This window comes from Dermacentor variabilis, chromosome 2 (genome assembly GCF_050947875.1).
Source record: "Dermacentor variabilis isolate Ectoservices chromosome 2, ASM5094787v1, whole genome shotgun sequence".
Classification (NCBI taxonomy): domain Eukaryota; kingdom Metazoa; phylum Arthropoda; class Arachnida; order Ixodida; family Ixodidae; genus Dermacentor; species Dermacentor variabilis.
Window position 1 is genome coordinate 183939765 of NC_134569.1, and position 14062 is coordinate 183953826.

A 14062-nucleotide genomic window follows, 5' to 3' on the forward strand; every position below is an offset into this window, starting at 1 on the left:
ATAGCATGTAACAACCAGGCAAACGCGAAGGTGATACAGATGACCCTGTGGAAACTAAACGGGAGTGGTGCTTCAGAGTGCAAGAGCCAAGAAAATGTAGTGAACAGAAACATATCAACGAGGTTCTACTGTACATTTTAAAATCAGTGACACCGCACCGATGTACAGCACTAATGCTTTGTTAAATTACGTCACATTCAACAAACCAACCGTTTTTTTTTTTTTCTAATCGAACATGTATTTGAAAGAATACCAGCTTAACTGATTTAATGTTGGTCATTACTGTCCTATTGTCTATGGCACCAGAGTTCTGCTTTTGTGGCCCTTTATATGTGTTCTTTTTTTCCTTGTTTCACAATAATTTCTTTCTGTTCCCCTTTGTTTATTCAGGCTGGAGCATGGCCCCTGGGCCAGAGTGCAGTGTCCCCCTTTGCCATTCCCCTTGAACTGGAACGGAGCGTTCAGAAGGTGAGTGCTGCATGTTTACCTTGCCATGTATCCCTTCAGTTGCCGATTGGGTTGTGCAAATACTGAAATATCATCGAATAAAATCAAATAAAGTATATTTATTGATGTAGTTTAATAAACATGCTGAAGTAAGCGAAAATCAGCTTTCGAATTTCAATAATAATTACGTACTTCCGTAAGAAGCCAACTACTGTCTGATCATGCTCGGCTGCGGCGTAAGCGTAGGAATTTAACTTTGGCCATGCTGTTTATTGGTGTCATGGCCGTCGCGTCTCGCTGATTTCGACTACTGTATTTACACTATTGTAAGTCGACGCATTTTTTTTTTTTTTAATTTGAAAGTCTGAAGTGGGAGGGTCGACTTACAATCGAAACCAAAACATCGCACCGTCAAAAGAGCGAGACCAACGGGAGCTACAGCTTTTCACTATCCCTTGTGTTTGTTCACTTTTCGGAAAGGTGTTTCATCATTTTTGTGAGTTTTACAGTGCACGCAACACTCATGAGGGGAGAGGGGAGGTGTTGATAGTTGATGGAAGCGCCGCTGTTCCATTCGCGGCGGCACCCTCAGAACGGCGCCGCTTGCGGGGAGTATCGGTAGTTCATGGAAGAGCAGACCCCTCATGGGTTTTTCTCTATACAGTTGAACCCGACTATATCGAACGCGTTTACATTGAATTATTCTATATAACAAACAATTTCTGGATGCTGTATAGTTACAATGAGTATATATAGCACAAATTACACTTATATCGAACAAAAATAACAGCGTCTCCCGATATATCAAACGTCAAGCTGCGGAAGAATGCCCTCAGAAGTTGGCTTTCCCGCGCGACGTGGAGAAACCCGGCGGCGCGGCTCCATCCAACCACTCTCCATACCGTGGCCACGCTGCCTCAAGTGAACCTTCAACACCCCCCCTGCAAAAAATCATCCTGGCCCACCCGCAGCACTTGCACAGACAGCCAATCAGAGGCTCTTGTGCTCTCGTCGTGGAAGATAGCGAAAGTAAGAGTTGTCTCGCTGCATTTCTGGTTCGTTGTGTGTGCGCCTTGTGGGCCTTCTCCCACAGTGTTGCCATGATGAAGCGGCAGAATTCGCCTTTCGTCGTGAAGCTCGAAATCGTAAATCAAGTCGAACGCAGTGAGAAGTCGGATGTCCCCGCGGCGTACAAGATTCCGAGGAGTACTCTCAGCACGATCTTGAAGGGGGAGATTACGGCTAAAGCGGCCAAACTCGCGCCCCGGTGCCCGTGGCGCCCGACGCGTACGCACGGCCGTGTGCGAGTGGTTCATCAGAAATTGCTTCAGCCGTGCCGACTATCGCATGCTCGGTGATGACTAAATTCTGATGAATGCGACGAAGCCATTGCCGATGTTGCCGAAGTTCAAAGCGAGCTGTCAGAATTTCCGGAAGCTGCTGACGAATCAATGGTGGACGAGTTTGTGAGTGCAAATGACTGTGTCGCGACCACAGGAGAGCCCGAAAACGAAGACTACATTGCCGACATCGTACCGAGCACAAGTGAAAGTGGGCTCAATGAGGAAAGCGACGACGGTCCTTGGCCCACATCCTCCGAAGTGATTGGTGCGCTCGCACTAGTCGGTGCTTCTGCGCGAATGCGGAAGGTTGTGGCCTCAGCTGCTCCAACGCTTTAGACAATGTGGAAAAGTGCGTGTGTCGCAGGCAGCGAAATTGCCCAAGCAGAAGAAAATGCAGGACTACTTTGTGCGAAACTAAGCTAGTTTCACCAATAAAGTGATTTTATAACTGGTATGTGCTTTTATGACATCCAATTATTTAGCAGGCTTATATCGAATTATGCTCTATATCAAACTGATAGGTGTTTTCTTGCGAGTTCGATATAGCCGGGTTCGGCTGTAGTTTGACCAAAAGGCATTGGTTTGACGCGTTCGACTTGACTGCCGGCTACGTGCTACTTCCATGCTTCTTCAGTCGTCATGAGTGCTCCAGGCCCACTAAACATTCGGCACTCGTTCACAGCAGCGTTCAAGATTGCTGCCATCCTTTACGCCGAAGAAAAAAATCACTGCGCAGCGGGCCGCAAGTTCGATGTTTCTGAACGGGTTGTGCGAGAGTGGCGACTGCAGCGAAGCGAAATTTTCACCTGTGACGGCAAGTGAAGAATTTCCCACATGCCGAAGTCTGGACGCTTTCCGGAGCTGTAGGCCAAGCTTGCAGTGTACTTTGCTGAAATGTGTGATCGGTCCCTGCCAGTGAAGTGCGACACGGTCATGAAACAAGCCCGGATCTTCGCCTTTTAAGGACCTGCCCCGCTGTTTGTCCGAGTGGCTGGTGGCAGAAGACCGCGAACTTATGCCAACCGGACTTGTCAAAAAAGCCTCCCTGACAGCTGCATGTCGTTGGGTGCATTCGACATGGACTGCTGTTCCACATGATGTCATGGTGCGGTCGGTTGCCAAATGTGAAATTTCGCTGGACGACGACGTGCTGTGGGACCGTAGCAGGGATGACGATGGCAGCACTAGTGAAGACAAGTAGTCCAGTGGCAATGTCAGCTGCTAATAAATTTTCATTATCGAATGCGCCCTCGGGTATGCTCTTCCTTTTTTTTTCCTGTCATGCGATATGGGGGGTTCGACTTACATTTGAGTCGACTTACAATCGTGTAAATATGGTAGTTTTAAATGCTCCACTTGTCTCGAGCCATGCAAAACTTAAGGTCAGACCACACACATGCTTACCAGAGCATGGTCACTCCTGGCTGCTCCTGGTTAGATGCCTTGACAGACTTAGCTCCGTAATTGATTTAGCTATTGATAATGCTTCAAAATGCGGAAGTTGCATGTGGCTACTATCCTTCAGTCAAGCCGGTGCAGGACAAAGCCGGTCTGCACCAAATAACAGTCAGACAGGAGCATATGAGCGTAAACGTACACTCTAGCCCTGTCATACTCAAAGCAAACGCAGCAGTTGCATGTAGCTATGGTGGGCTGTATAGCGTAGATCCTGCAGCCACCGCAGGGCGCTGCAACAAGTCTGCTGGCTGAGTGCACTGCGAACAACTCTGAGGACAACTGCGTTTGACACATTTGTTGCATTGTAGGCGCTAAAATTGGAAATAGTGGCACGTACGTGAACATCCAAAACTGGATTTGAACTGCACGCCATGGTGACTTACAGTAGGCTGAGTGTTGTGGGCACGCCTCGCTCCACCGTAGCCTTTGCATTGCAAATCATTGAAGGAGTATAAGCACCACGAATGCTGTTTGATTGCCAATAACTCCACTTTTGCTAAACACAATGAAGAACTTTTTGCAGCGAAATATTTCTGAAATAGTCTAATTTAACTTCAATTGCAATTCTTGACTTTGATAAAAAGTGGTTCAGGGCCCCTTTAAGCGGAGCAGGGTGTGCCGACAACACTCCGCCTGCTATGGCGAGCGGTTAAAATTCGATTTTGGATGTTCACGTAGATGCCACTATTTCCGATTTGGGCACCTGCGACGCCTCTAAAGTCGATGTGTTGTTTGACAGCATGTGCTAAAACAGTGCCGTTTTGAATTTGTTGGCGTTAAATCATGAAAAGTCGTCACGTTGTCATTAGGAGAAGCACATATGCAGGGAGGCGGCACTGCATTCAATATATCAAATGTGGCAATAAGCGAGAGTTTGGCACAAGTGCACGACTTCCCATATGTGTACAAGGGATTTTTGAGGGGATAAGTTGTATGTTCGGTATGGACAATAATTCAATACACCCAGGTTGAACTGTACAGGCTTCAGTAAAATTTCTGTAGGGGCGAGTTGGTACATGTCCAGTAAAGGAGAATAGCGAAAACCAGGACGACCACAATATGAGAGGGACACACACACAAGCGCTACTAACAACTAGTTTTATCCTCCCGCCACAACGCATGTATATACACCATGGCCACACATGCAGGTGTATATATGTGCGTTGTGGCGGGAGAATAAAGCTAGTTGTTAATAGCACCTCTGTGTGTGTCCCTCTCATTTTGTGGTTGTCCTGGTTTTGCGCTATTCTCTTTTACTGTATATGGTCTTCTGAGACATTGCTGTACGCAAACAATAAAAATGTCAAGTACATGACAAGGAAAGGGCAAAAGACGAAGAAGGTGACAGCACAAATGCTGTGGCCTTTTACCTTCTTTGTCTTTGGTCTCATATTCTTAGTAACATGGCAGTGCATCCTGCTCTAACAAGAAGTTAAACAATGTATACACCTCTGTGTTTGCTGTCAGCTGCTGCCTTTTTGGAACTAACCCCCCCCCCCCTGGCCATTTGTTTCTCTCTGTTCCCTTTATTGGTGGTGGTGTCCAGTTTGAGCACTTCTACCAGAGCAAGTTCTCTGGGCGCAAGCTGAGCTGGCTGCAGCACCTATGCCAGGCGGAGGTGCGGCTGTGCTACCTGCGTCGTTCATACCTGGTCAGCTTGGGCACCTACCAGATGGCGCTGCTGCTGCCCTTTGAGACCGCCGACTCTCTGGCCGTCCGCGACCTGCAGGAGGCCACGCGACTCGCACAGGACCAGCTGTTGCGACAACTGCAGGGCCTGCTCGACGCCCGGCTTCTGCTGTGCAAGGAGGTAAGCATCTGCCACCAGGCATTGGCCTCTGTTCTGTCCTGACCACTTCTATCACAGTGTTGATTTTTGTCTGGTCTTGTTCTTTGATTTAATGTGACTAGTTATGCTTATATTCCTTTCTTCTTTACCTCTGTGGTGCTGTGCCCTTTGTCATAGTTTTGCTTTAGTCTTCGTGATCTTTGTCTTCCCTCCACACCTGCTTTATTTTTCCCCATCTATCATTTCCTACCTCAGGTGTGGGCAGGTGGGATGCTAGCCTGTCGCACCCTCTCCTTTCTTTTGTTTCTGAAGCTAATAGTAATAATTCCTTTACTTCATTGCTTCGCCTATTCTGCAATGAAATCTGTTATGGTTTCTTTCAGCTCTGAGCTAATCCGTACATCCATCCAGGCCCCATAAAGAAAACTATCTTTTTCGCAAACTCTGTAGATACTTCGAATGCCTGCATGGAGGTTGTCTAAATGTTTCCTTAACACCAGGGTTGTGCGAATATGAGGTACAGTTGAACCCGGATACATCGAACTCGAAGAGGATCATGAAATAGTTCGATATATTGATAATTTAAAATATAAAATATGCCTATCTGAAGCTTATCTCAAACCTCCGCACATCTCAATTCAATTCTCCATGATTGTGGAAATTAATCAATTTGCATCTCTGAGACCGTGTCAGATGCAGAAAAGTTTATATTTCTTGCATGTGGTTGTGATAAGTTGCTCATGCTGCGGAGTGATCTACCGATTGCAACCCTAACCCCGAAAGCCTGCATCGCCCAACTGAGAGAGAGAGCGGTGTGCCTCGTGTGGGTGTTGAAGCACTTGTTGCACACGTTTGCTTAAAATACGGTGGAAATGGACACAGTGTGGAAACTAACCTGCCCATATGGATATGTGCCGTACCGCCATCAGCGTACTTGGACTGTGACATGTACGTGAGCATGCCAGGCCGTGTGTACGCCATTTAAAGGACCCATTGTCATACGATCGTCCCCTCTAGCTGCTGCGTCAATTGGTTGTTGTCAACACAGATGCTGTTAATTCGAAAGTGGCCTTTGCCTTGCAGAATATCTGAGTCCATTCCCATTTAGGTGTAATCCTAGCGAGAACGAATAAAACGCGTTCAGTGCAGACTGAATCGCACAGCGTATGCGAGTCTTGTGTGCTGCTGCTGTTATGGCCTTTCCGTAAAATGCAGACGTAGCTTGCGGTGGTTTTGTTAAATCGAAACTGTAATGTGAAAATACAATTAAGTGGGGGTTGGGACTGGATTTGTTTTAGCCACCTGGGAATACCTAAAATGCCATTTACGGAAAGCCCTGGTCTTCAAAGCTGAACCCGGCAACACAGCTCAACTCCAGTTTGGCATCCCATGCCCAGAGCTACTCACTTAAAGGACTGAGTGTCATCCATGCTTTCATGCATAGTGCGTATTGGACAGGTAGACTGTTTGCATTCTTGAAACAGAATGGTGATCCGCTCTTGCCCATAACAAATCGCCACAGTTTGCACGATCAAGCCAGCCATGTGTGCAGCGAGCAAAACTGAGACACGCACCACGCATTTTCCTCCGTGACTTGTACTGCCCATCAGATTCAATGTCATTTGACAGCATCTGCCAATATAATTCACTTTCAAGTTCGTTAGCATTAAATATTTCTGATGGAGCAAGAAGTTTGTACCCGTTAGGAGAAGCGCACTGGCAGAGGCACGGCACTGCGCAGAATTCGATACATTGAATGTGGCAGTGAATGGGATTTGATACACGCGTAGTATAGTGCGATACCGTATAGACTCATGTATGGGCCGCACCCATGTAAAGGCCACAACAACTCCCCCCCCCCCCCCCATTTGGCAGCCCAAAATTTGAAACAAAAAAATCCAACGGAGAAGCAATCGCATTTGCTGCCCCGATGCTGTGTGCTTGCACCGGCGAATTGTCACATGCTGTGTGCTTCCGCATGCAGCTACTAGATGGTGAGAGCTGTACGTTGACCTCTGATGCTATAGTACATCCAGAGTGTGCACAAGTTTCTAGCTGCACCGGCACCGTTTTGACCAAAAGGTTTGGTCTCGTGTAAGGGTCAAACCTCGTCAAAATGGTGAAAGAAAAGTGTGGGTCCTACACGAGTCTATACGGTACTACCGCTCGCGATTTCCAAGGTGGTGTTACAACTGTTAGATTTAGGCACTAGTTCAATGTACCCAAGTTCTATGCATGCGGGTTTGACGGTACTCCTTAATCAGGCAGACGGCAAACTGTCGCAAGAAGTTTACCGCTATGCTGATTTGTTCGTATAAATGGTTGATTGGTGGTCAAAGCTGAGATTGCACGCACAAGCATGTCCACAGGCAACCAACCAACAAATATAGCTAGTGTACCTACAAAGTTCATTTGTGTGTTTACTGAATAGAATAGGTTGAGCTCGCATGCAGGCAAAAAGCAGTGATCTGAATTTGTATTGTATTGTTTGGGACAGCGAGTCTCATCGTTCACTGTCAGGGCAAGTGCCCGATCTCCCTTTGTCAAATCAAGGAAGGATAGACTTCACTGATTTCTACTGTGAAGTCATGTACTGCGATAGCAGTAACTCCCCCAACGCAGCTCCCCAGCTGTGTGAAATGATGACAACAATATAAGGGTGGCAGTGATGATGACAACAAAGGCAAAATGATGAAGGCTACAGCTTAATTAAATTGGCAGACAAAAATAAAGCCTACTTTAAGCTTTTAAGTGCTGTCATAGTAAAATGCCACATACTTAGTACGTACCTCTAAAATTCACGCCAATTAAGCAATGCATGGATCATGGCACAAAAATGCATACTACAGCCTAACAAAACAGTTGAATGAACTATTAAGCTTTGTTTCAAACTCTTAACTATTGTTATGGTAAAACATAATCCCCACAATAGTAGTAGGTTCTTGCTGTCCTGGCCATCAAGTTGCCTCTCAAACATACTACTTATTTTGAGGGGAGGGTTTTTGTTTGTTTGCTTCCTTTATGCTAATTATTCTTTAATGCCAAGTAGTGGATCAGCTGTGTCATTGAAAGATACACATGTGTAATGGCAGGCTGATGTGCATTATGGGCATTTGTGATGTCATTTGCAGGAGGGTCCCCTGACACCATCCACAGTCTTACACTTGAACAAGTCTTACTCGAATAAGCGGACGAAGTTCAAGATCTCTGCTGTAATCCAGAAGGAAGCAGCTCAGGTGAGGACTCTTGGCTGTTTAAAGTGCCATATGTGCTTTGATAGGTCATGGTAGCAACCTGCCACAGTATCCCAGTGATTATGGCATCGCATTACTGAACTCGAAGTTACAGGTTTGATGCCGGCCATGGCAGCCTCATTTCAGTGGGGGTGAAATGTAAAAATGCTCATGTACGTAGTTTTAGGTTAAGATTAATGGGGAGTCCCCCACTACAGTGTGCCTAATAATTGGATCATCTAATTGGAGTTAAAGTGCAGTCATTATGCAAGTAAGTATGGTAGTAGCTGCAAATGCAAAACGCCTAAGTGCTCTAAACAAATGCTGCCAGGCTAACATAGGGAGGAATTTTACTACAGATGACGATAAAAGAGCCGTCAATGTGCTTTCTCAATGAAAACATGGCAATCATGAAAAACTCTGCACACTACCCATAATTCCTACTGTAGTATAGCAACCGCATCATCACATTTCCCTTCAGCAGTCCTCTAGTAATGTCTCACCCTTGACTAGCCTCTTACTTCTATGCCACAGAGTCAACTGACACACTATAAAGAGAAAACCTTATATAAAGATGTATGCTGTCCTTTGCACAAAGAGTGAAATTCTCCTTGCCTTCTGCCTGCAGCAAGAGCTGGAGCAGACACACAGCTCAGTAGATGAAGACCGCAAGCTGTACCTGCAGGCTGCTGTCGTGCGCATCATGAAAGCCCGCAAGGTGCTCAGGCATAACACACTCATTCAAGAGGTATGTCCCCTCTTCTTTGCTTCTCCCGTCTGCTGTTGGATTTTTCACTTCACAAGTTCTGCTTATTACTGGGCTTAAGCCTTATTAACTTAAGCCTACTGAGAGTTTAGAGTACTCCTAGCACTGTGCTACAGAAGAGAAGTGCATTGAAGTGTAGAGGAAGCTCTGGTCAAGAATGGTACCTCAGGGAAGTTGGTAACGGTTCATTTCAATGGTGTTGACAACACAGACAGTTCTAACAAAATAAGGGACATGCAGAGAGGGAAAGAGAACTGTGGCCTTTTCACATTCTGGCGGTCCTTTATTGCCTTAGGTTTGTGTCCAATAACAGCACCATCAGTCTAGGCATAGATGCAGAGTTAACGATGTACAGCACGACACACAGAGTTCAACATTAGTTGCACAGGGGCTTTCCCGGGCTAGAGCCAACCTCTTGACAATGGGGATTTTTGTCTTCGTCGGTTCCTTTGCCAAATATTGGCTCTGGCCTGAGACACCCCATGTTAGACGCCCACTCCTGATCACTTAAAATATACATCTTCCAATGATCCTCCTGTCTCGTTCGAATACAGTGTGACACACGGCACCGTGTGTCATGCACTCTGCCTCTTTGTCCTCTATTCCAGTGCTGTACAAATAAAGCATAAAGTTTGTTAATCTGAAAAGTTTGTTCGTACTAACGAGGTTTCACTGTATTTGGGTGTGCAAGGCTTTGTCTAGAAATTTGCTTGGCCTAAAACAGTCATGGCTGCCCAGATAAAGCTTTCTGAAAGTAAAAACTTCACAAAAATTTTCATTTACCAGTACTACATCTTTCGGTAATGTTTACTCACCTACAGTGCACAGGCAAACGAGGAAAAACAAAAAGTTCGAACTGCTACACAGCTAGTGCAGATCTTGTCATTTGTTTTCCAACTTAAGTGGTCTACCAGTACTTTGCATGTTTCATATAATTGTACATTCAGGTACAAATCTTTAAGATTAATCAAAAATGTTCTTATTTAGTATTTAAAAGAAAGACAACTCTTTACATCCTTAGTAGAAAATTAACCACTGGGAGAGACTAAACGGTGCTAGCCAAGCACGTATTCGAGGCGTCCTGGCTCTCCGAGAACGATGCCAATCTGAAGTCAGCATATCCCAGCATTCCCATGCGTTCAACAGCAGGACAGCGCCAGTTTTCCCTTTAAGTAATAAAAGTAAACTCTATGCTGAAGCAAGAATGTCCAGGAATTGATGAAGTGACATGCTTTGGAAGCTAGTACAGTGGAATCCCAGTGAAAACGCTCTTGCGTTTTCCTGGCCGCTACGTCGTGTTTTTGGGGTCCCTGCCTAAATACTATTGACTCCTACATATTATATTCCCATTTGATTCAGCACAATTCTGTAATTTTCCCACATCTTGCGTTGTATTTGAAAGTGGCCGCCACGTAAATATAATGGTGCCGGAAGAAATTGGCTCCCGCACGTTGCAACAAGCAACCAATTGGTTCCAACAAGTGACGAATTCATTGCAATGAGACGGAAGTTTGCAATAAACGAACAAAGTTGCACAAGCCAGGCATTGCACAAACATTGGGGGAAAGCATGCACAGAGCAGTTGGCAAAGCATTTGAATAAGTGCACGTGGATTAAAACCTCCCGCGAACCATGCACACTGGGCCAATTCTGCCAAGCACAGGGCTACATTTACTTTGGGGCCCACAAGTGTCTTATTTATCATTTCACAATTGCCTGTTCTCTCTAGTGAGCTTCGGCACAATATAACCGTGTTGAGCATTGAAGCATACTCAAAATACTGCGGTAAGGGCAACTGTCGGGGAACGCCGTATGTGTCCCTTAATTATACACGCATGCATGTGCCGTTCCTGGTCACAGTACGAGAACCAAGACATCTAATAACTGCACTGGCCGCCACTCTGCATGTTTCTGAAGTTGTGCTGTGATGATTTGCACCCTTTCTCACGGTTACGTTTTCCCGGCTGGTGCGTTTTTCCCCCTGGTTTCTTTAAAGATGTATCGGTGGGGTTCAACTGTATATGCAAATGTCGGGTAGGTTTGGTTTACAAAAGACAGGATATGAGATCTCTGGAAGAGGTCGTTACTGCATCATGCCCAGCATCTTCATTGATCAAGTAGTGGACAATAAGTAGGCCCACGATTATTATTACGAAATGAGGGCAAACAAATGCAATTCATGTACATAGTTTCCAAAGCAACAAAGGTCAAATATAAGCTGTCTAGGCTACAAGTACCATTTTTTGAACATTGCTTGGCCAAGCTGGAGGTATCAGCTTAGATGTTCTGGATGAAACCCACTGCTTTCCAGAGCTGTGAGCAACACTTTGCTACAAGTAATGTGTTCAGCTGGCTTGTGCAATCGTAGACCCAAACACTGAGTGTTGCAATTAGCCATGTCAGTACAAACGTCGTGGTGTCAGATTAGCAGTTGTAACATCTTGTAAACCACTATGCTAGCTGAATAATATCGGAGCACCCGCCACGGTGGCTTAGTGTCTATGGTGTCAGGCTCCTAAGCACGAGGTCAAATCCCGGCCTCAGCGGCCACATTTCGATGGGGGTGAAATGCAAAAACATCTGTGGTCCTGTGCATTGGGGGCACATTAAAGATCCCCTGGTGGTCAAAATTAATTTGGGATTCCCCACTGTGACGTGCCTCATAATCAAATCGGGGATCAATTCAGAGTTCAGTAAAAGCAGTAATATGGTTGCAGTGCCCAGTTGTATTAACCCTCAAAGAAAGGACACCACTTACATTGGAATTACTTTTTCAACACTTTGTGATTGGAATTTTTGCTTGGGATTTATCTTTTTTTACTGCACGATTTGAATTTGTGAAACTGGAAGACAATCGCATATTGATGTCTATTTACATCATTGCTTCTGCTATACTCCAGGTAATCAGTCAAGCTAAGAGCCGGTTTGTGCCCAGCATCGCCATGATCAAGAAGTGCATCGAGGCTTTGATCGACAAGCAGTACCTTGAGAGGACACCAAACTCCACCGATGAGTACTGCTATGTCGCCTGACGGACACAGTTCCAATCATTGTTTTTGGGAGATAACCTGTACAGAAGCCACCACGCCCCGCTTAATAAAAGTGTTCTCAGCTGCCCTTTTCCCATTTGCTAAATAGGAGATCTGGATGTAGGGCCAAGGCTCTACATGCATTCTTCAGTCTTGTCCTCTTTGTATGGAATCTTTGGGCTGACACAAGAGATGCACTTTTTGCAATGTGCTTTCATATTAAAGGTGACTTGCAAGGCAAGAACTGCAGCCGGAGCACTCTCTGGGTCGAGCTAATGATGCTAATGTACACACAATAGTTCTATAACGCTGTCGTACCCAAGAGCGTGACTTCCCATGCTTAGTGCGTCACTGCTCTATGGTGGGCCACAGTATTATCACTTCACAATTTGGCTAACAAAGGCATTCTACATTCGAAGAAAACGGGTGACGGAAAGCATAGAGGTTGTGTTACTAGTACATTGTTGGAATGACAAAACCCTCTCCAGTTTTTTGTGAAGTATGTCGCACATTATTGTCACCAGCTTGACCTCCAGCCATGATGCAGGTTAGTGGCATAGCGAGAAACTGTTTTCTTGGGAGGGGGGGGGGGCATGCACTTGACTGGGGTAGGTGAAGGGACTGGGAGGTGTGGCTGGACAGGCCACATACTAAAACGGAAATTTCAGGGGGACACGTGCCGTGTGTGTGTGTGTGTGTGTGTGTGTGTGTGTGTGTGTGTGTGTGTGTGTGTGTGTGTGTGTGTGTGTGTGTGTGTGTGCGTGCGTGTGCGTGTGCGTGTGTGTGTGTGTGTGTGTGTGTGTGTGTGTGTGTGTGTGTGTGTGTGTGTGTGTGTCATGGCATCACCAGTTGCTCAGGTGCTACAACTCATGCCTCATGGAACGACTAAAGCCCTATCACACACATTTCACCAGGGATGTATACTATAGCTTAAGCACTGGGACGATGCTTCTACTGCTGGTCTTCATCTTGGTCACCATTAGCCTACGTGGAAATATATGTTGTAAATAGCCTTGTGCATCAGCTACATGTAATGTTATTGTTGGTGTAAACTCTAAAAGGACATAGGCAGCAGACAAGGATAAACAGAAGCATTTCTATGATCTTGATCTCTGCAAGTGCCTTCACCACTGTTTGCATTTTTTTAGCGCCTATACTACTGATATATGTACATTGCAAGCATTTCCTACCAAAGATTAATCTTCAAAGCGGTGAAACAACACAACAAACAGCGAGTGAGTGTAATGTTAAATTTTATTGCTGTATTTTCAGTTCGGTATGATTTACTTTTAAGTTTTCATGACGGGGGGCGATAATATTCCCACAACAGTTTTTACGTCTGTTTCTTTTTGAGCCACAATCATGGTGTCCAAGAAATGAACACTGTTACTCTAAGGGACCCACTAAGGGACCCTAAGGGACCCCTAAGTGACACTAAGGGACCCCAAAACACTTTTTTACTGAGAAAATGTTTCCGATCTATCGTAGCAGCTGCTGTAAACTTCTGGGCCAACTTTTACTACACTGCATCAGCAGGGAATTTACCACCTCATGTCGGAAACAGCGAAAGATCACTTGCTCAGGTTTCTGCAATCTCGTCAAGCAACATCATCGGAGGCAGCTGTACCCACTTATGCTATTGGATGAAGACGAAGTGATCTGAGCAAGCGTCACTTCTTGCCTTGCTGCGATAGTTTTGTCATAGTGGAGGCTTAATTGTGCTTTTTGGACGCGAAGCCATGCGAGGCGATGACAGATGGCACACCATCACCAGCGTCGAGCACGCCTCTTCTCACTGCATCTCGCAGGGATAAAGTGTAAAGCTTGCAACGTAGGCATGGAGACGTCCGGTTCCTGTTTCTCCAACAGCGAGCCAATGGACTCCGACGATGGCTACACCGTCGTGGAGGGCAGGCGAACGAAGAGAAAATACCGCAAGACCACCAACGACGTGAGTGAGCAGGGCCCCAATGGACCGCCTACTCCGACTTACAGGA

General features: G+C 45.8%; 1 protein-coding gene across 1 annotated transcript in view; it reads left to right on the forward strand.

The window, feature by feature from the left end:
* The window catches only part of Cul2 (cullin 2), a 63587-nt gene extending 51434 nt beyond the window's left edge, over positions 1-12153 (forward strand). The window contains exons 13-17 of the mRNA XM_075682481.1: positions 391-468; positions 4795-5058; positions 8169-8273; positions 8899-9018; positions 11937-12153. Coding sequence (XP_075538596.1) covers positions 391-468; positions 4795-5058; positions 8169-8273; positions 8899-9018; positions 11937-12068 — 699 coding nt within the window. The 3' untranslated portion in view covers positions 12069-12153. The remainder of the gene's footprint in view (positions 1-390; positions 469-4794; positions 5059-8168; positions 8274-8898; positions 9019-11936) is intronic.
* Positions 12154-14062: the final 1909 nt, after the last annotated feature.